The following is a 23,483-nucleotide window of genomic DNA, read 5'->3' on the forward strand; positions in this document are numbered from 1 at the left end:
TTTGATGGAGACAATATTTAAAATGGACATGCTCTGTCCCTTTCTTTTCTGGTAAAGTTCTTAATATAAATAAGTCTTTTACAAAGCTTCCTTTCTATTTTTTTTATTTCCTTTTTTTTCAAGTTTGAGATAAGTATGATTAAGCAAGATTGTTAAAGTGCTTCATTATGGTGTACGTCTGGATTCTAATCATTCTGAAATCAGTAAATATTCACTGTAATTAGATCCACTCTCATTAAAAATAGCTGGAGTAAATTCTTATGTTAGTATGATGATGATGGCTATAAGGGATTGGAATTAATTGGAATTAAGCTTGTGCATTTCATATTATAATGCTTTATCTTTTGTGTAGTAAAAATTGGGCTTCATCTATAAATATTGTTTTATGTGATTCGGTCCTCTAAAGACAATATTTGCCATTAATTGCTTTATTGCTTTTTTATGGTAACAGGCCAATAAATTATACAAAACAAATCCCCCTCCCTCGAGGACTTCTTTATTTCTAATTGCCAATCTGTTTTCCAATTAAGATGTTTTCTATTTGGAAATCCAAAAATAAATAATTTTAGCAGTGAACTGTTTATCTGTGTTTTTCAAGATATTAATTATGTAAATTCAAAGAGCTGGTAACAAATAAAAGCAAGCATTGCAAGCTGTACTGTGTTATAAAAGAATCATTGCGACGTGCTCTCGTAAAAAGCAGAAAGCTCTGTGGTGGAATTAAATATAAAAAGGATAACCTCAGTGCTCTTTGAGGAAAAAAGCTATCACTATTAAAGCTATCGGGAAGAGTTATTAAGTTATATGTAACTTAAAAGCATTATTTTAAGTCGAGTCAGGCTAAACGAGTGGAAAAAAAAAACGTCCTCCAAAAATTGAAACAAAAACATAGCTTCAAAATATCCCTTGGATGTGCCGCACTTACGCAGCTCATGGAAGTGGCTGTTCAAAAGGATGTAACATATATTTTGTCAAAGCAAATTCTGTTTAAAATTTGCAGCGTTCAGTGCTTGCAGCTGTCGATTACTGGTGCTACAATGGAGACATATAACAACTGGCACTGCTTGACGTTTCCCTTCTTGAAAGTAAACTGTGCAAATTAGGGAATTTTTAGAATCAGAAACCAAAGAAAGGCTTCATCCGTACTTGGAGTTTGTATCCATAAATCCTCCTTTATGGAGGATTTATTTCCTCCATAAAGAACAGATATTTTATTGACTACTTCTTTTGAAAATCTCTATATTTTGTTACATATAAATATATATTAAAATGAGCTTATTATTTATCTAGAATAGGATTCATTTCATTCTTACAGTAGTAGATAATATACAGTTGAAAATTTGCAAGGGGAAATAATAGCTAATGTAAATGTAACATTCCTCTACAACATGATACAGAATAAGTTTTCTTAACTGTTTGAACCCACACTTAAATTCAGGACAATGGCATATCTGAAATAAAAATAACAGAAAAGAAAGTGAATCTCTAAGGTAATAAGTATTTTCTCTGAAGTGTTCTTTGAATGTATATATTCTGAATTTTGCCATTTTATCATCTATATATATATGTATTTCTTATAGTACAGTCTGTAGATATGATGCAAAATTCAGAATTCTAGTTGACAGAAATTTCACAACTGGATTAAACCTTTGCAAGCAGTCACTGAGTTCTTGGGTGTAAGTTCTGCAATTACTGTCTGCAGAAAAGCAGTCCTTCGTGAAGTTTTCCTACCGTTTGTCTTACGAAATGGGCCTTAACTTTATTTGTAATCTTATTTCTATCACAGCAGCTAAACTCCAAGAGAAATACTGAAACTGCATCCGATCATGTTAGTCTTTAAAGTTGACTTTTGATTTGTCACAACATCTAAATTCCGTGAAAAAAGAGTTCACTGTTGTCAGATAGCAGCTCTGTAGTCATGTGATATTGTTTAAGCTCTCCATCTCTTCTGGATATCCGTAGTGTTGCTAAATAAGAGTAGCATGGGAGAGGAACATAAAATGTTGCAGAAATAACTGATTTTTTAACAGAACTTTTCTCAGCTTCAGGAATAGTCTACAGAGAAGAATAAAAAAGGTTTCCTAAGCAGTGTCAATGATCAGGGAAAAATGAACTAGATCCAAAACATATGGAAATGAAAAGACTGAAGTAGATATATAATTATTAGTATTATTTCCAAATCATCTGTCTTACTTAGTTACACATTAAATAGCGTCATTTACTGTTACTTATAGGAGTGTTTGCATATGGAACGTTGTTTTCTTTATGTAAAGGATGATGCAGATTCCCTTTTACAGAAGAAAGAACTGGAGCAATGAACTCTTAAGTGTTTTCTTACTGGCCAGATGCCTACAAGTTCTTTTTCTGAACTATTCCAGATTGCTTCATTTCTCTATAAGATGCAGAAAGATGAGTAATACTTTCTTTCAATAATGTCCAAAATGAGTTTGTTTTTTCATCGCTTTTGTACCATTCCATATCTCTATAAATACCCGCCGTTCCAAGTTCTACATGTTTTCAATGGTTTTGCACTGATTTAGCAACACTAAAGTCAAACCTGAGAGCCTGTTTCTCTGATGAGAGTAGAGCATACACTTCAGGACCTTATTGAATGATAACGTGAAGCTAAAATTAACTTGGGTGACTAGCTTCACATGAGCTAGAATACAATACTTTAAGGAAATAGTGGGTCTGTACCCAGTAACAGAGACTATGTTTTAAGTAGAATCCTGCAACATCTGCAAATCCTTGTTTTCAACATTTATTCTAAAAATCAAGGCACAAGATTCTTCTGTGGTGTCATGTGTGATACATTTCACTGATTATTCTGAATTTCAGAAGTTGGAACTGTACTCCTGAGTAGTTTTGAACTCTTTCTAAATTCATGTTAAGCATCAAAGGTCAAAACGAAAGAATGTTTCTAACTAAAAAGACTTTATGGAATATAACCATGTATGTTACCAGAGGCATTGAGTGAAATATGAGGAGAGGCTGAAGGAGCTGGGAATGTTCAGCCTGGAGAAGAGGAGGCTCAGGGGAGACCTTATTGCTCTCTATAACTTCCTGAAGGGAGGTTGTAGTGAGCTGGGGGTCGGCCTCTTCTCTCGTGTCATTAGGGATAGGACCAGGGGGAATGGTTTCAAGCTACGGCAGGGGAAATTCAGGCTGGACATGAGGAAGTATTACTTTTCAGAAAGGGTGGTCAGGCACTGGAATGGACTGCCCAGGGAGGTGGTGGAATCACCGAGCCTGGGGGTGTTCAAGGAAAGACTGGATGTTGCGTTGAGGGACATGGTTTAGTAGGAGCTATTGGGAATAGGTGAACGGTTGGACTGGGTGATCTTTTAGGTCTTTTCCAACCTTAGTGATTCTATGATTCTATGATTCTATGATTCTAAATTCAGGGAAATGAAGGTAATTGGCAAAAGTCGTATCGATTAACTGAGGCCAGAATTTTACTTCTGCAGTTCAGAAGCAATGATTTCCTTCTGTCTGATCTCTTTAAAATTAGGACAATTTGGATGTATTACACTAATAACCTTGTTTCCTTCTGACCATTTTTTCTCTAACAGAAAGTTATTTTTTGCTTCATTTGAATTTTGGAATCTAATATATACTAAACAAGTGTGATTTTTTCATAGCTATTTTCAAAGTTGAACTTTAAATTTTGTACTGAATCAGAAAACCCGTACCTATTTTGCTTCAAAACCATTTAATTTTTTAAGATTTTTCCTAACTCCTTTCCCTGGATGACATGAGATTTTAAAGTAGTCTCTCTTAAATAAGCAGAGATTTACTGAAGGCTTTCAGTTTGCATTCCTCTGTAGTACAAGAACACTTTGAGCAGTACTAGCTGTTAGATGTGCAAATGGTATGGAGTAAATCCACTAAATTTATAATTGTGCTCTTTTATCACTCTTTTAAATGCTACACTATACTTGCGCTTTTAGGCTTGTACAGTTGATGTCTTCTACTTTGTCCTTAAACAAAGCTGGGCGTGATATATTTAATATTCTCAGTTATGTTTCTCTACAATATGGTTGCACAGGTGCAAAGGGGCAAATTTGATTTTGGCACAAAAATCTATGCAGCAGATGTTGCAGCATCCTGTTCTTGATCAGGTGAACAGTTGTTTCTCATGCAGTCTGGCTTTTAGCAGCAGCTGTGAACAAAAATCAATTTAAGTTAGGCTATTTGATGGGCCAGTCACTTGTTTGTCAATCTTAAGAGGGGAGGTGGTGTAGGAATTTGCCTAAAGACTATAAATTTTTTGAATTAGCATGTAGGACTTGCTGGCTGTATATATTTTTCTGATTGTAATGCCACTGATTAAACACATCATCTTGTTTGCTCGCATTGAAGAGTTCTGATTTCTTTTTTTGCCAAATACTTAGCATATGACAAGTGTAACTGTAATTCTCAGAGCCACCTGAATGTTTTATTTCCTTCGAAGAAATATGCCAGTTCAAATGCACAGAAGTAGTAGCTGGAGAAAAACTGTTATATTCGTGGTGTCTTACAAATACTTTCTGTGCTGCCATATATCATGATGTATATAAAGCACTGTACAGTAGAGTTTGGCCACCATGAATTGCAAGGCAACATTCATTGAAAATAGGGATGTCTTTAGTTTCTTCATTTGTGCGCTCTGGAAAGCAAATAGATATGCTAAGGCATGGTGGAAAATGAGATAAAAACTAACATCAACATTAGTTTGATGTGACAAACTACATTCTCTTGCTTCTACATTCTGTAGAAACTACATTCTGTAGAATGTAGTTTGAGCCTTTGCTCTTGTACTTGAGACTAGCAACATTCAAACCCTATTATATATTCAGTTATTAAATACTGTAACAGTTTATATGTATTCCCACAGGTTATTTTTGGATTATCACGGTGCAATATTTTGTGCCCTGGTCGGTTGAGTAAAGAAACTCTGTTATTGCCAAATCTGATCTCTGAATAGAATAAAAGTTGTGTTTATTTGTTTAAAACATGGGTTTTACTCATGGGGTTGGAGATGTGGAAATGCATTCCAGTTCAAATTCATAATTTCCACGAGTGCTTAGCACTTCTCAGGCAGAGTCTTAATTGTAGAAAGGTACAAAGAAATTTAAATGTGATGTTCGTTGTCCAAGAAATAATATGTACTGTTAGATTACATAGATTTTCTATATGTTTAAAAGTGGTGCAGGAAAGAAACTCTTACTATTTTGTTCCTAAAATATTTGTTTTTTGGCAGCATTTGTCTGGATGTATAGCAGATGTACTATGTATAACCTGAGTACAACTTAATGCAGCACACATGTAGCAAATGAAAATAACATTAATAGAAGTTGTTATTTTAATATAGACCTTTGGGCAAAAGGAAGCAATGTTCTGGTCTGGGCTACTTATGCTGTGATATAAATAGAAGATTTCAGTTTCCAGGACTGTCAGTCTGGCAAAGTTCATTTGACCTCAATTTGTGATGCAAGACTCCTGCAAATAATGGCCTCACTAACTTTTATTCTGTTTCTGTTAATAGGAGGAATGCTTTTTGCATTTAGAGGCTCCTATTTCAAGAGTCTGTGGCTATGACACTCCTTTCCCTCACATCTTTGAGCCTTTCTACATCCCAGACAAATGGAAATGCTATGATGCCCTTCGAAAAATGATTAACTACTGAGCAGTAACACAGGTGAGAAATACTGTTCTGCAATGGTAGTTTGCTTGTAAACTGTTTTAACGGGGTGATAGCAAGGTTTGAGGATAAAATATCACTCCTTCATTTATTTTTTCTTTCACAGGAATTGCTTGTAATGGCTTTGGGCCTTTAGTCTGAAAAGTGTCTGAATATTTTTTAGTAGTGCCATTGAAGTCAGTGTTTGAAATTAATTGCTTTCCTTAATCAGAAAATTAAATTTATTGTATCCTGTCAAGTAAGATCAGATATATTTTCACCTATATTTAAAGACTATTATTTCACAAGAAAATCGTATTGTTAAATTACATTTTTCACTATTTGGGGTGGACTTGTAATCCTGTACAAGTCCTTTACACTGAACATGACACAGGCACTGCATGACAAAGTGTAGGAAGTGAAAGTGTAGGAAGCATTTGTAGTGGTCTACTATTCTATCCAAATATGGCCATAAGGCTTATACTTTGTTCTAAAATATTTGTTCTAAAAAAACCATTCTTCTATATAACTCTGCCCTGGTGAGGCCTCATCTGGAGTACTGCGTCCAGTTCTGGGCTCCCCAGTACAAAAAAGACAGGGATCTCTTGGAAAGAGTCCAGCGGAGGGCCACGAAGATGGTGAAGGGCCTGGAGCATCTCTCCTATGAGGAAAGGCTGAGTGAACTGGGTCTGTTCAGCCTTGAGAAAAGAAGACTGAGAGGGGACCTGATCCAGGTCTATAAATATCTAAGGTGTGGGGGGCTGAATGGCGTGGCTGGACTCTTTGCAGTGGTGAGTGGAGACAGGACAAGGGGAAACGGCTGGAAACTGCAGCATAGGAAGTTCTGCACAAACATGTGCAAGAACTTCTTTACAGTGAGGTGACGGAGCACTGGAACAGGCTGCCCAGGGAGGTGGTGGAGTCTCCTTCTCTGGAGATGTTCAAGACCTGCCTGGATGCCTACCTGTGCGACCTGCTGTAGGGAACCTGCTTTGGCAGGGGGGTTGGACTCGATGATCTCTGGAGGTCCCTTCCAACCCCTACAATTCTGTAATTCTGTCCTTCTGTGATTAATGTGATCGCAGAGAGATTTCTATTTGCAGAGCCTTCAGGCACCCTGGCCTATGAAGTAGTCTATTTTTATCACTTCTCTATTGTCTTTGTCTTTGATTTCATTTTAATACCGTACCAGCAGTAGTTGGCTGTGCAGTGGCCAACCACAACTTCAGAAATTATTGGGTGTTCTTACTGTAGAACTCTTGGTATTTAATAATCAAAGTTCAATCGTCCGTTGTGTTCTGATCTTTCTTTAGTGAAGTAAATCAATAGCTTTTGAGATTGAGTCTCAATAAGAAAAAAAGCATGCAGATGACACCATAACTGGCCGGTTTTCTTTTACAACAAAGAGATCCTCTAATAGGTAAAGGAATTTGTTGCTGTTGATGCTGAGGGCCGTGGGTCTCAGGTAGGCCCTATATTAGGAGCGCCCTCTTGTGTCAGTTTTACTCAAAAGTTTAGCTGTGAATTAGATTTAGGGCCAGGGGAGAAAATTGTCAGTACCTTAATGTTAATCTCGTTTGCATATTTACTTTCTTCCAGGATGACTTTTTGCATTTCACCATCTTTGTTTCCCACGGTAGCTGAAAATTGAATTTCTGTATGCAAAATGGGAAATCTACTACATAGGCAGCATCTCCAAAAAATAATATAGTTCCCCATACAACGTGTCTCCACAAATCACCCATTATTGACATCCTATAGCATTTCTTAGTAGAATTTTGTAAACCCTTTTGTAGAGTATGCTGTCTTTTGCAGAACAGTTATTCTTGCCTTTTATCTGCGTTTAATGTATTTAACCTGTGTTGACAGTGCCTCACTTACAGATAGTTGCTTATCTTGAGGTTGACATTGCATACATTACATATTGTTTTCTTGCTCAAAGATAGAGTTTGAGAGTGCATACTGTATAGCTGCCAGTGACAGAGGCAAAAGCAAAATCTGTATCTTTCAGCAGTCTCTTAGTTATTAAGATTTATAGCTAGGTTAGGTATAAGACAAATAGCTTCAAGGTAGGCATCTAGGTTCCAGACAACTCTTTGTAGCTGGGAAAAAAGATAAAGAGAGAAGAGGCGGTGAGATTAAGATGGTTGTACTGTTTCTGGGTACTGGTGTCTGCCACTCATTTGGGAAAGCAAAAAAGAAGAGAAGAAAGAGAAGAAGAAACAGAGGAAAGCAGACAACAAAGTGTATAAAACACACTCTTGAACACAAATATATTGAGGGGAGCTGTAGAAAATTGCCAAGTGGTTTTCTTTTACCTTTGCAGCTTTATCTACCATGTTTGTGTGCTCTGGTTTATTTTTAAATGGATTCTATAGCTGTTAACAGATGACCTTCCTAAGAGTTTGTGCGCTTATGTAAGGTGATAATGTTTCCATTACAAATTTAGCCTCTAAAATTATCAAGTTATCACACTGTTAACTTCATTATGGAGGTTTTTTCATTGTTGTTTTGTTGTGTTACAAAGTTTAAGCATGGTTATTAAAGGTTTAAAGATGCTGTGAATGAAGGAAGGTGTTTTGCATTTATTTTGCTTTTCGAGCACATGTTTGAGGTGTTGTCAGCACCAAATGTCTTTTGCTGAGAACCAGTGCTACAGCTGGGAGAGGCTTGCAAGTGGCAGCAATACTTGTCCTTTCTCAGCCACTAACTTGTGCTGGGAAACAGCAAGAGACCTGTGAGATAGATAGTTTAGTACCTGTTCTCTGCAGATAATTATTATTACCCCTGTTCTTAGGCAGTACCTCATAAATGTTGAAGCACAGAAAAATTATCACTCTTATCCCCATTTGTTGAATAAAATGAAGAGACTGGACAATACATACATACATAATTAACTTGAGACTAATAACCAGTTCTTTTTCAACACAGAATCCCAAATGTTGTAGGCTAGACAGCCTGCCTCTCGTACTACACTGTCTGTAATCCATAGGATAAACATCCTCCACAGGCTTGAATAGATCACAGCATTTCTGACTGATTATGTTTGGATGACCAAATAATGCTGGATGACCAAAAAAAAAAACAAACCCACAAACAAAACACATGGAAATGGCCTGTAAATCATGTCTTATTTATCAATCCAAATAAAAGATAACACGGGCCTACTAGTGCTATGAGTTAAGCTGGCCTTTTGCTAGATTATACCTAAGTATCTTAATCTTGCACTCAAACCTTCCTGAGAATCTGTGTAATCTACTACAGTAAAGGTATTGACTGCAGTTTTTTACATCACCTCTCTTCAATGTAATAACAGATTAATAGGATATCGAGTAGAGCTCTAACAAAAAACAACACACGTGATTCCCTGCTTAACATTCACATACTAGAGTGGGATGGAAGATACTTTATTGCGTAAATGGCAGGAATTAGTATTGTCTTCTCACTAGACATCAGCACTTAATTACAGCATTTCTAATTTTTGCTCTCTTCTTGGGCAGCATTAAGAATGTAATGAAACTTTTAAAACATTAAGTAAGTGCACTGTTGGAGTTTAGATACCTTGATGTTCTGATGGTGTTTACATCACATTGCATAATTAGGCACCTTGATGCAAAACATCTCCTGGAACACAGGCCATATGAGGAGAGGCTGAAGGAGCTGGGAATGTTCAGCCTGGAGAAGAGGAGGCTCAGGGCAGACCTTATTGCTCTCTATAACTTCCTGAAGGGAGGTTGTAGTGAGCTGGGGGTCGGCCTCTTCTCTCGTGTCATTAGTGATAGGACCAGGGGGAATGGTTTCAAGCTACGGCAGGGGAGATTCAGGCTGGACATGAGGAAGTATTACTTTTCAGAAAGGGTGGTCAGGCACTGGAATGGACTGCCCAGGGAGGTGGTGGAGTCACCGAGCCTGGGGGTGTTCAAGGAAAGGCTGGATGTTGTGTTGAGGGACATGGTTTAGTGGGAGCTATTGGGAATAGGTGAACGGTTGGACTGGGTGATCTTTTAGGTCTTTTCCAACCTTGGTGATTCTATGATTCTATGATTCTATGATCTCCATTCACTTACCTTTACCTTCCTTTTCACCAATGGTTAGAAGTGGATTTAATCCAAATGTACACCTAATAAAGGATTTTTTCTTTTAATATATGGCAGAGAGCATTATAAATTTAAAAAGGAAGATTACCTTGAAGAATGATAGGTGTTTAAATTGTGGATATTACTTTCTGCCTTAAGATAAGTAATTTATTTTGTTATCTTCTTCTGCAGAACTGAGAGGAAAAACAAGAAAATACAGAAGTCTTCAAAACTGTTGGCACTTACTAAAAATGATTTTGGAATTCACATAGCAGACTGTTTTCTCTGAACTCAACTTATTAGTATTTATCTTGGCTGTTATTCAGGAAGTTCAAATCCTCGTTAATTATGAAATTGGTGATGGACAGGTGATTCCTATAGTAAGTAGTGTCAGATGTATTTAAAGATATTCCAGATGTTTAATGAATGTTACACATTGCAGTGGTTCACAGGGTTACATCTCTAAACTTAATTGTGTAAATATTAGAAGCAGGATTTTATTCAATAAAACATATTATACAGACGTGGTCTCTTGGTTTTGTTATTGTTTTGGGAAATCTCAAAGAATCTATTGGAATTTTGACTGTATTTTCAACAAAATAAACCTTGGACGGCCAGACCAGCTGGTGCCTCTGGTGTGACTAAGACCCCCTTTAACCTGTTTGGTGAGCTGCCTTTCAGCTGACTGTACTTCATATGTAAAATGGCCCCAGATACCAATTTTCCTTCCTACAAAGGAAATGAGAACTCCATTTTTTCTTGAGTAGGGAGGAGAGATTGTGATGCATCATTGCTCTAGTTGAGAAGCTCCATTGGTTCACCCCAGTGTAATATCTGTCTTTGATATTTTTCTTCTGGAAGTGGAATGTGTTTGCATGTGGGAGATTTTCTTAAAAACGTGCTGATGCACTGCAAGATTCATGCTGGTGGTGGGAGAGGAGACACTGCACGTAACATTTTCTGTCGGTGAGGGCATAGAAATGCAGAATTACCAAAAAGACTATACAATAAAATTAAACCAGAATGCTTTTTTCCTACTAATATAAACAGCACTGAATGTCACAACGTACGAAAAGAATTCCAACCTTCCAGGATGAGAGCTGAGATCAGTGGAGGTTTGCCAAGTTTTTGATAGTATCCTTTTTTTTCTGTATGACATGCTAAGGACAGAGCAAAGATGCTTGCTAAGAGACTTGTCCTCTCCTGTCCTACATTCCAGGACTGCTGAAAAGGCAGCAGATCTAGCACAGTAGTTTCACAGCCTGTTAGTGAATTCCTTTGGTAACAGCTTTTCTCACTTTTCTAATCTATTCTCTCTGTCAAGTGAATCTATGTGTAATAACATATTGCTTCTTAATTTTGGAGAGAAGGAGTAGAGGGGTGAGAAGGTGGGAAGAAGTTTGCCAGTAGCCAAATAACATCTCGTCTCTAATTAGGGGAGTTCCTCTGGGGAGAAAGAGGAACATCTTTTGTATTTGTTCAGGGCAATCCCCAGGATGGTGGTTGAAACACACCAAAGGTGAAGCTCAAGAGAGTTAACTTCACTCTGAATGTCAGTGGATATTCTCTCCCCTTGCCTGTCCATCATGCATTCTGATTATCTGGGGGATTGGAGCAGATCCACTGAAATCCAGGAGAAACTTGGCTTTTGGACCAGCACTCTCAGGAGTGTTATACTTGTGCCCACATCTCAAAGCAGCTTCATGGGGCTACCAGGCAACTTTCATCACACTCTCCCAAACCTCGAGAGCAATCCTTGTTGTCTACTTTGTTGTTTCTGAGATGGGCTGATGCTTGCTTTCCAGTAGAACTCAATTCAAAGATCCAGGTTCAAAAGATATTTACCAATGGAAGGTGCTTAATTATAATGCTTCAGGTCCTGCTGCCACGTTGTCTAAGATTCTGCATTCATAGTTTGTTGCCCATATTATCTTACAGGAGGGGAAGGAGGAGGAAGGCATTTTGTCATAACACAACCAAAAACTGATTGGTTAATTAATATTTTTGCTCAAAATTACATTATTAGTCAAGTCTTCTCTAAATGTCTTCTGCCTGTAAGTCTAAATGCTGTGCATAGAATTTGTTAGTTGTTTTAAATACAATGGGTGCATTATGTATTTCATATTTTGTCCCATGTGATGGTAAATGTTTCATTTTTATGAAGAAAAACAAATTTTAAAATTTCTCTTTGTAGAAAATGAATAGATATTTTATTAACTGTCTTTTTTAAATGTGCTGTTACTGCATTTTAAAACATATAAGATAGATACAGTACTGCCAAATTAAAATGTGCTCTCTTTAATAGCCTTAATACTATATGCCTTGTATTTGTATTTTTTGTCACTACAAGCATTTTCTAATATATTGCAGAGTTTAAAATTAACTTACATATATGGAAACGCAGAAACAATGTATTTCTCAATAAACATGCAGAAAATATTTTCTCAGTGCAGAACACTACACTGTTTGAAGAGTATTTTTTGTATTTTTGGCCGATTGTGATGCGTCATTTTTTAATCATATAAAAATTGTTCCTCTTTCCACCACTTTTTTGATAACAGAATCTTTTTTCCAGGCAAAGACGGTTCGTATTTGAAGGTACTGTGCTGTTCCCACAAACCTGCCTAGATGGCAGTGTGCACTCGTGTAACCTCACAGGTGCTGCTGTTGAAAGAGTGTTGTGGAAAAATAATTTATGGCTCTAATTGGAAAGGAAGGTGTATGCTGATACATACAAATAACTGTCTCATTAAATTCCTCACTGAAGTAAACCAAAGCCGATTCGTGGTTGTTGGTTTTTTTTTCTTTTTCTTTGCTGCTAAGGTTTCTTAATTAGATTAATTATATCATGCAAAAGATATGAGATGGAATACTGTCCAGTTTACCCTGGAATACCCTACTGGTAGTTTTGCTATGACCGTCTCCTTCTAAAGAAAAACCTTGTTGCTGCTCCTTTCTCTTTATACAGAACCTTAGAAATCTATCAAGTCCTGCTCATTCAATATTAATTGCTAGAAATAAATAATTTCTGTATGTAGTTCAATGTTGGGTCCTGAGACAGCAGGCTGAAATTCAAGAAGGACATACAGAGCCTTCATGGGACCACAGATTTACTAACTACAAAGACATGTACGCTTGTCTCCATTCATGCAGCTAAGACTGCAGTGCCGTGAAAACTTTGCAGTAATAAGCATTGCACCAAGTAATAAGAAAATGATTTTAATCACTTGAAGTGTTCTTGGTGTAACTGTGTGTTTTTAGAAGAGAATTACATGGTAGCATATTTTCACCATGGTACCCAGGAGTCTTGGCGCAATGACCTTCCACTCTTATGGTCTGATAATCAATTCTGTGCTCATGAATCTTTCCAGACGGCTATCTTGCTTCCGTGGCTAAAAAACAGTTTTCACAGTGCTCGGGTATATTGCTGAACCTCTGTTCTAGCAGCATACCTTCAGAGGCAGCAACTGAAAGGCATTCATTCAGCAAGCTGGCAGAGATTGTTATCATAGCAACTCATGGGGTTCAGCGAGCATTTTATGTTCATAACAAAATAAGCTGACACAATCTGCGAGTCCTGCCAGATTTCAGTAGACCCGAAATAAGGATGCAGTTCTTTTGTGGCTCTTCTGCTGCCGAGCAGCTCCACAAGGTACGTGTTTGTTAGATTCAGGAGACATACATCTGACTGCAATATAAACAAGAATTTTAGAACTTAATTCATTTGCGTATGTTTTGACATTAAGTACCATTTGAAACACCCTGGGGAATCCTGCACGGTCTCCAACCACCGCTTCCATAGGTCCTATGTGATACCTGCCAACCCCATGTGTATCTTGGGTGCTTTAGGGCATCTCAGATGGCACTAGGTGCTTCTGTTCAGGCATATAAATGGAGCCCTTTGTTTGCTGGGGCTTGGATAGCTGATACCTGGCTATTTTTCTGTGAGCTTACGTAAAGTGCTAGCGTTGAGATCAGTGTATGCCTGAATTTTCAAAATAAATTGCTGAAAACCCCAGTAAATGCATAAGATGGGATGCAGGACATGTTGTGCATGTGAAAGAAAGGGTTGTTATCTGGGTGATGGGCTGACACTGTGCTTGGGAGTTGGTTCCTTTAGGAAAAAAATTTAGAGCAAAATTCCAATCCTATAAACATCCCCTGGCTGCAGCTCTTTAAGTTTCTGCTGAATCTCGGAAGACAGCATGTAGGCAGGATCCGGTTCAAGTTCAGCAAAGCCGTGAGGAACAGTGGTGAGTTAATGGGATATGTGGAAGGTGCAGTCCCACTGCTTCCTGCAGGAGCTTGTGCGTGGGATTCAGCTTAGGGTTAAGCCACCTATATTTAAGTGCTAAACAATATATGTCTTTGGCTGAGCAGAGCAGTTGAGCTTGCTAGTAAGATTTTTTAGGGTAATCTGACTCATTCTGTGAGCTGAACTGATTGTATTGACCGCCTCACGTTGTTCATGCTAGTGCCAAATGAGAGGCTGTAATGTATCCTGTCTGGCCTCCACTTGGAAGTCTGGAGGGATTCTAACCTCCCATAGCTCCTCAGTCACACCTTCTAGCTCAAGTCTTGCATCCCCGTCCTTCCCAGCATCTCTACTTGACAAGATCTAATTCTTAAGTGGCTGCAATAGGATCATAGCCCAGAAATGAATGGTGGAGTTCAGATGTTTAACTTCAGCTGAAACTGTCCATTCCATGCTCTTGGCAGAAGGGCAAGAGAGCAGGTGGGTGCTGGGTCAAGAGGCTGGGAGAAGATGGTCTGTCCCTCAGCCTCCTGGTACTGGCTCCACTGGTATGTAATGTTGTGCTAGTTGTCCCCACTCCTGTACCAGGGGCCTAAATGATCTCATTAGCCACACTGATTAATTTGGTTATCACATTTGAATATATTTCATATATTGGTATTACAACTGCAACAGTGAGTCATTTCCAGCTTTGGGTTTATGCTATTTGCTTTGAAATGTTTGTAAGTTCTTTTATTGCCTTTTTTAACCTAATTTTCTCTTTTGGAGAAAAAAAAAAAACACAAAACATCAAAACAGTCATAGTACATTATGGGCAGAAACTTGAATCTGTTCTTGCTCATGTAGGTCAGTGTATAAGTATTCCACAACTGACAGTAATGTGCCATCAGTATTTGAAAAGGATTCCCTGTTGATTCCCGTGTCTAGTTAATTACTTTTATATGATAATTAAATCATTACCATTTACTCTCTCTCCATTTGCTTGCAGCTGAGTACTTGCTGAAAACAGAAATTGTCTGAATTTGTTATGCCTGTGGTTGCACTGCTTTTACAGTGTTTGCAAGCTCTGTAGTGTGTGAGCTGCTGCTAGCTCCAGTTTTGTGCATCCCAAGCAGATTTTAGCTAAGTGACCTGGGCTGCAGATGGACAGCTTCTTTCCAGTCATTTCACCACAGCCCTTACCAGCACCCATGCAGATGAGCATGGCTGTTACACTCCAGGCAGAACTTTTGGGTTGACCCTGCTGTGCTTGTCCCAGTAGAGAGTCTGGTGCCGGTGGAGGAGCACAGCTGGGGGTGCTGGGATCCTCCTTTGGCTCTTGGGGGGAGCTAGCAGAGACAACACTGCTGCTTCTACCCATGTACCTGGGTGTCAGCAAGAACCTCCACTGCACAGAAGCAGTTTTGCTTGCCAGGACTCTGGCATAAATCAAATGAATGGTAAAGCCATTGCCCTCTTCCCTTCATGCATAGGACCTTACTGACAAATGACTGATGGAAGATAACATCAGCCTGTGAAGTGATGCTAGAACCCTTAAAAACCTTTTCACTTCACCCTGGGTCAGGTAAGGAGCACTCACACAAACAGTTCCTCTGTCTGAGCTGGGCAGTGAAACTGTATGTGTGATGTAGGGATGGTGACCTTCATTGGGTGACAGAAGCACTTTGCATAACGACAATGCAGGCAGTGGCCCAATAGTGCCTTCATCCAGCAGCTGAGTCAGAGCAGCCTGATACATGGGAGGCAGGAATAAGCTGTGACGGAGACAGATGGAGGAGCCAGCTCATCTCTGCAAGCTTGGAGATGAGGCCTGGCTGGCCTTGAACAGCATATCCAGGTGGTAGGTCTCAATGGCAGGTGAGATGCGATTGCACAGAGGAAACATAAGGGAAAGATTGCTGCTCAGTGGCAACCTGGGACTTGGCAGGCACTGAATGACTCAACACCTGCACACATTTACAGTGCAGTACTGCAGCTTTCTGTGTGCTCAGATAGCTCAGCTAACTCAAACTCTCTATTTGCTAACCCAGGGCATTGTAATAGAGGGTCAGCTTTAATATGGTTTTTGCTTGTTTATTTGTTTGTTTGGTTTTGGCTGGTTTGTGCAGAAGATGCAGGAAAGGTACTTCCAGCAGGATCCGTGAATGCAAGCCAGCAATGTAGGCTTTCCTTGCCTGGTGCAGAGCAGTGCCTCAAGTCAAGTCAGGACACTTGAGAGGTATGTGTCACATATTAGTGAGGTTTGGCTCAGTTTTTTTATCCCATAATAAACACCAAGCTTGTGCCTGCTGTGATGCTAAAGCACTAATGTCTACAGGCATGACGTCAGGGATGTCCAAAGATGCCTCTCCAATGAGCAGTGAGGCAGTGGAAGAACAAAACACAGCCTTGCTCAAGTGCACTTTGAATGGCTCTGTGCATTTCTTGTTGTAACCCCCCAGCACTGTGCTTTGTTTACATGATTTAACTTGGGCAGGAGAGTGTGAGCAGGCTGATATGCAGGTGTTAATACCTGCAGAGTAAAAAGGAATGAGGATAAGGCTAGAATAATCATAACTGTTATTCCCTTTTAGTCATCTTTTCTTGTCCCCCTATCCACCTCTTCAGCTAGGTTTTTCCCTCCCTTTTTTTCTTACATCCTAGCTACTTCATCTACTACAACATTTTAATACTTTTAAAGTGATTTCTATCTCATTTTGTTGTATAAAAACCACTATTTTGGTTATCGAGCTGTTCCTCATTTGGCGTTTGCTTCACTTAAGGTAGCTGCAGCAAAGGATGGTGAATGTTGAAATATCAGAGACTTGAAGAGCAGAGATGATCTGCAGCCATTACTTCCTTTGACTGTCCCTTAGTCCTTTCCTTGCTGGCTTTGTTCCTTGCCACAACCAACCAATGCTCTCTGTAGCATGGGGGAAACTTTGCTTCTCCATGGAGGGACTGCTGGTCTCAGCCCCAGCCCCACTGAACCAAACAATTCATTGCATCATTGCAAGAACTGCCTGTGCTCAGCCTGCTATTTTGGAGAAGGGGGTGCTCAAGTTGTTGGTATGGTTAAAATAATCTCAGTGAAGCATAGCTGTAAAAGCAAACTGGAATTTACATGTGTGTGTGTATCTGTGTGTCTGTACACACTCACTGAACAGAGTAAGACTGCTCTTGAATCAATCTGGCTCCCCGAGACTGAAGTTCAAAGTCCTTTCCCAAATGAATTTGATTATTTGTATTTTTAAAGACAAACAGTCCTTGGGTTTTAATTATTTCCTTCCTCTGTGTTTGTAACGTCTGTCTGTATCCATAGACGAATCCTTATGATCGTTCATCAAGGTATGAAAAATTGAGCCATTTCTTAAGCAGGTTCTTTGGATTTATCTGGTTATTTTTCAACCAGTGGGAACTGATAAATTGTTCTCTTACTGCTTCTTTATGAGGCTCTTCAGTTCCTTCACTAACTGGTGCTGTGCTGAGCAGCCTGCTAGCCAAGCCTCTGTGCAATCCCTTGTGGTGAGGTGAGCAGTGGGGTGGGGATGGCCTTGAAACATTGCCAAGGAGAATGAAAACTGTAAAAACCTTACAAATCTAAGAGACAAAGTGATGAGTGTTGTTTTGTGCAGGGTACACTTAGAGACCATCAATGCTCCCAGCCCTATAACTGTGCCCACATGGATGGTGGCTGGGCTAGTGCAGGCCTTGCCACTCTGCCAAGTGTCTCTTGAGCTGGAGCAGATGGCTGAGGGAGCCCAGTTTGCAAATGCTCCTGTGCTTCTGCCTGGGAATAAGTGCTCAAGGACAGGACCTTCAACAACGAGCTGTGGCAGCCTTGATCTGCACTTAATCCCTGTGAGCTCACCCATAGGGCTAGGAGAATTTCAGGTTTTTCTTTGCACATCAGATGTCTTTCCTTTCTACAGCTGACAAGTCATGGGGGTGGGCACTCTTCGGCCTCACCACCTGTTGTTTCCTCTGCCTGCAGCCTTTTCCATCATAGTGGAACACTGAGGTGTCCCCTGCCCCGAGGTGTAGGCTCCTGACCTGTTTGCCAGCCCCACCAAGAAGGAGTGAGCTGACAGCCATGAGTCTACCATAGTGGCATTTGGCAGGGCTGGCTGGGACTCTGTGCACTCTGGATAAGCTGGATCAGAGATGAAGACCTGTGGTATAAGCCCCATCTGCCTGGTGTGTATTTTAGGCCTTTGGCATGTTGACTGCTGATGGCACGTGTGTGTACTATATATATATATATATATATATATGCTTTGTAATACAGCGTGCTACAGGTACCTGAGTATCGTGGACAAAAATAAACACAACAAAATATTGCTCATGCATGTTTAGAAGACTGTATATAGTCAGGCTCTCTAGCTGTGTCTCATCATCTGAAACGAGGTGTTAAGAAACATCTTAGTCAAGATTCAAGAAAGTGACAAAATGTGGTGAAGGCTATAAATCATAAACTACAAAGCAAGCCCACATCTTGCAATAAAAGCTGCTTTATTCAGGCAAGGAAGTGCACTTAAGAGTAACTTTAAATAGCAGGCATCATAAAAACTCTCTCAAATTCTATATAATTTGACATAATTAAATGTAGGTATTTCATCCGACTACAATTTACTGCCTTGCCCCTTGTGCCTACAGTGCTGATATTCATCATAGATTTGAGCTGTTTATTTCAGTGAACACTAACCCACCCTTGCAGAGCTCAGATTATAATTATGCTGTTCCCAAATGTCAGTCACGATCACTGCAGTTGCCTATTTGTTCACAGTGAAAGCCAGCCACGGGCAGAGAGGCACCCAACAGCGCACTAGATGCAAGGGCACACAGGTAGATCTCTGAGCAAGCTGAAACCCACCCACTGTCTTTGTTTTCCATCTGGACCTGTGTTGGCTGGAATGCTCAGTTTCCCATCTTGTTTTGTTCCTCCCGTCCCTGGCCACAGCCCTGACATTAACCTGGGAAGAGCTGCTGGCCACAAAATAGAGCAAGCTGTCCCCAAATCATCATGCCTGTGGATTGTCAGATGGTGGGCTGCTCAGGACCACTGAGGGCTGTAACTGAAGCAGTATCAACTCATCAAGAGATTTGTTTGCATGTGGGGATCCTCAGCAGCTATTGCTGAGCTCTTCACTGAGCTGCTGAAAGCAACCAGCAGCACTGCTGTGCTTTGGAGCTACAAACAAAAGGCAGCCATCTGGCCAAGACTGTGGCTCAAGGTTAACTGCTGTCACCTGTGCAGTGCTGCTGGTGTGCTGGAAATGTTGCAGAATGTGTAATGATGTTGCTGACTGAGATCCTTGCCTCTGCCCGAAGAGCGTAGTCTGTCACTCCAGGAGAACAGGTAGACCTGAGAGTGGCTGAGGATCTTCTTTCTCAGTAGGGTCAGCTCAGTCACCTCAGCACTCATGATCTACTTCAGGCTTGAAATAGTATAATCTGTACATTGTATGCTGGTACATATCTGTGTTACACATGCTCAGACTGGTATATACTACCAGAAACCGACTATTCTATAGTTGGGATGTAGTCTACACATATTACCAACATTCAGCTTAATCTTGCTTCTCCTTTCCTTTCTTATCTCATCGTTGTTAGAAGGAAAAAGGTGAACAAGAGGCTTCTCCAGTGATTTATGTTGAGAACATCTAGAAATGTGGCCAGCAATGTACTAAACTAATTCTTTGATGTCAACTCAACACCAAAGTTGTTTTAAGTTCTGATAAATCAGCCTTCACCTCTAAGTCTTTTCATTTCTATTTTTCACTTTTTTCTTTCTTTGAAAATATGTGAAAAAATATGCAAAAAAATACACTCAGGAGAAAAGTGCCAAGTTTCTGTTGGTGTGCCAAATACTGGAAATTCAACCAGATAAATGAAGAGAGAAGAGAAAGGTTTTACTTTTGCTATTCTTAAAGTCACTGCATGGAAGAGCGCTTCCACATATAATAGAGCAAGAGATTTATTCCCAGAAGATAATTGTGCCAGTTTTGTTACTATGAACGTGTACACCACAAAGGAAGACAGTGTGATATTCAATGTTAATAAGGGATGGAAGTGTAGTTGAAGTGAAATTTACAACACAACAGAAGCCAACATCTGTCAAATAATCACTGATATCTTAAGTGTCTTTTTTCAAAGGCTAAATTAAATGTCATCCAAGTCACGGACTTGGATTAGGGCTCTGTACTCATAAGATGAACGTGAAAAATGTTCATTTTGGTACATTTTAGTTTGTTTGCTGGGATCCATTTTTAGCTCCGGCGGCTCAAGGCAGGACTCATAGCAATGGTATCTAAAAATACTTTCATGTGGATGTAAGATTTCCAAATTGACACGATTTCTTTAACAGAAAAATCTGTCTAAACAAAGCTTGATTTACTTTTTTCTCACCGCTGTCTCTCAGGCTTGGCTGCCCTCAGCTTGCAGCATAGGTACAGCTAAAGGCAATGAAAAATATGCAAAAAAATGCAATGGGGGTTAGCTGGCATGCTTGGTCATTTTCTCAGCAACACTGTCTGGGCTTTTAGGGAGAGACTGTCATATCCATACATTTCTATTTTTACCACCTGCAGCAAACATGTTATTACAACTGAATTCAGCAAGGCCAGCTGAGAGGGCTGTAGTCCCTGTGGACATTTATGGGCATGCCCAGTGTGAAAATCAGAACTGATTCCTTGTTTTCCAACCATGGGAAGCCAGTGTCAGGGCTCAGACCTACATTGTGCCTTCAGGGCTTTGCAGAGAAATAACTGTTATCAAGTCCTTTTCAGGTTTGATGGTTTGCAGAAGTTAACAGGTCAGTGGTTTCACAGTTACTGGGATTAAAGTCCTGAGAGCTCTACTGAAGTTCCCAAATAATAAGAAGTACTGAAAAAGTAAGAAGGTTTCCCATTGTATGTAAAATGCCAAAAGATACAGGAAATCTATAGAAAGATAGATAAATTTTTTCACTTTGACAGATCCCTTAAGATTAATAGATTTGCTGAAAAGCCCTTTTGCAAGCAGTATTCATGCCAAGCATTTCCTTCTGAAGCTCACAAAATACCTGAAAGTATTAAAAACCCCACGTTCTGTACCTGTACAGCTTCCAGTTATAATAAAGTCAGTCATGTGGTGGATATGATCAAACTGATCTTTTGTAGCATTTTGGGATTGTTTACATAGTTGAAGTTTTCTAATTCAGGTCCCTGTGCCAGGAACTTGTAGCAACTTTCCATGCTGAAATTTTTTGGAGCATTATTTTTCATTATGTTCTCCCACAGTCCTGCTCTACAGTTTAATACAAAATGAGAAAGGCATTTAGGCATTACCTAAATGAAAGGTAAAACTGAAGCTCCAGATGTGATCCTCACCACAAATGTTTGCTGAGGCACGCTGTCCTATATGAAGCATAGCAGCTTTTGCTCTTGAGACCTACTTTGGGCAAAATTACATGAAAACATGGGGTAAATTATCAAGAAAACAATTATAAGTCTCAGAGGGATGACTTCTGCAATGGAGAACACTGCATCTTGTTTAGGACAGGGGCAACGTATGCTAAATAATGCTAAATGGGAATGCACACACTTAATTCCAGCAAGATTTCAAGCCTTCAGGAATAGCTTGTCTATAGGAAGGGACAGCAGCTGCTGTCAGGGAGGAAGGTGGCAGAGTTGGGAGATCATGTAGGGAGCAAACACATGTTGGAAGTGCTCTAGAAAATGCACCAGAGAGCCACGGCCCATCCATGAGCCATGCTGCCTCAGAAGTGGTCTTCTCACAGTGGTGGCAACATGGAGAGAGCCTGAGGAAGGTGGCAGCACCTTGCTAAGTGGCAAAAGAAATAGAGAAGCAAAACAGCATCTCTACACAGACAGTGAAGGTAAAATCCCATCCACAAACCTACAGGTATGTTAAAAGCAATGACACAGATTGAGTTAGGATGATGGACTCTGCATTTTGCCACTTGCAATGGGGATGGTGTGGGTGCTGCCTGGCATGCAGGCAAAGGTGCCAAGCAGTGTCTGAGATGGAAAGGAGACCTGAATATGTCTTGTTTGCTTTTTGTGGAGGAGAACGGCAGCTGCAACAAGAAGCAGAAAAAGTCAGTAATGCTGAGGAATTTCATTTCCTTGGTGATCCTGTATTGGTATGGCAACAACGCGCAGGTCAGAGAGAAAGCCAAGGAGGGAAGGCAGTGAAACCCCTTCAATGGGCATCAAGGTGAAACAGTGAGACGACAACATAATGCTTGCTGGTGGTAAAGAGTTAAAACTTCAGTTTGTCTCCTAATGTTGATAGAGGATAAGAGCTGAGGGAACATGCTAGATTATGGGTCTGGAAATGTAAGAGAGAACTGGACAAGAGCCAGTAAGAAAAAAGAGCCAGCAAGGTAGAAAATCTGGTCAGGTCACAAGCACACTGAGCTGGAAAGCAGGCAAAATCCTACAGCCAACACAAGTCCAGAAAATGCTTGGGAATGGGAAAATGTTTGGCCATGGATAGCAAAGAGCACCGTGTCAATACAGCATTAACAATGACCTAAAAGAACTGAAGATCAGCTGTGGAGAGGTAGATGAAAGGGCCAGAGGTTGAGGTTTTGGAGAAATCATCTGTTGGGTTTATGTGTCATAGTGACTAAAACTAGAAAGGAACCAGAACTGTGCAGTCACAGTTATGTCCTGCTGGGTCAGGATGAACCACTAATTTAATGTGCATGTGCTGTGTTGCTGATTCTCTCCATTTCTGAATTAAATAATAGACCTTTTTACACCCAGAAAAATGAGTAATGCTTAGAAGCTTAACTCATACCACTTGCATTGCTTCTTTTGCGAATCTAGTTGCCAGTGATTGTAAGCATACATGGGAACGTTAGCTGTTCCCTGGCTTTCATTTAATCCCTTTACTGCACTTCTAATGAACTGGAACATTGCAAACCAGGTTGCTTTTGCTGGATCCCATTGCACTTCATCTCCAGTTATTTTCCTTCCCTTTGAAACCACTGTGCATCCTGAGTCCTTCATGCTGTGGAGCAGAGCTTTCTGTCCCCATGCAACAGCTGGAGTAGTGATAGCTGTCACACGTTCATGGCCAGATGCGTATTCATGGCTGCTCGTGTGTCTGTGATAGAATGGGATGCAGCGAGTTATGAACTGTGTTTTTATGATGTGCTGGTGCTTGCTTGGAGTCTGGATGAGGACAAGCCTGCTATATCACATTCCTGAGAGTTTGTGGAAAGATTTCTAAGGACCTTTTATAGGGTGTTACTAAAGGCCATAATAATTTAAGCGTGTGACACTGACGGTTTCTCAGTCACTAGCAGCCTTCTGGTGCCTGGCAGATGGGGACGCCAACAGAACTGATGGATCTGGTATCTTTCATCACTTCTGATGCTCATTCACTTGAGGAAGAGGTCTCTGATATACTAACGCTTTCCCCCCGTTTCTGTACATAACAGCATATACGATTGTCATTTCTTCTAACAACAGTAAGACCATGCTACAGAAGAAGATCA

At 40.0% G+C, this 23,483-nt stretch overlaps 1 protein-coding gene across 4 annotated transcripts in view; it reads left to right on the top strand.

Annotated features, from left to right (window-relative positions):
• Nucleotides 1-23,483, top strand: part of BCKDHB (branched chain keto acid dehydrogenase E1 subunit beta) — a 1,150,961-nt gene that overhangs the window by 97,651 nt on the left and 1,029,827 nt on the right. The window contains exons 10-11 of one of the 4 annotated variants that reach the window (XM_048934901.1): nucleotides 5,528-5,680; nucleotides 9,931-10,261. In XM_048934901.1, the coding sequence (XP_048790858.1) occupies nucleotides 5,528-5,668 (141 nt within the window). In that variant the 3' untranslated portion in view covers nucleotides 5,669-5,680; nucleotides 9,931-10,261. Of the gene's footprint in view, nucleotides 1-5,527; nucleotides 5,681-5,789; nucleotides 6,171-7,261; nucleotides 8,709-9,930; nucleotides 10,262-23,483 lie in introns of those variants that run through there. The other 3 variants (XM_048934902.1, XM_048934903.1, XM_048934904.1) reach the window with 3 other exon arrangements.

This window comes from Lagopus muta, chromosome 2, assembly GCF_023343835.1.
Source record: "Lagopus muta isolate bLagMut1 chromosome 2, bLagMut1 primary, whole genome shotgun sequence".
Lineage (NCBI taxonomy): Eukaryota > Metazoa > Chordata > Aves > Galliformes > Phasianidae > Lagopus > Lagopus muta.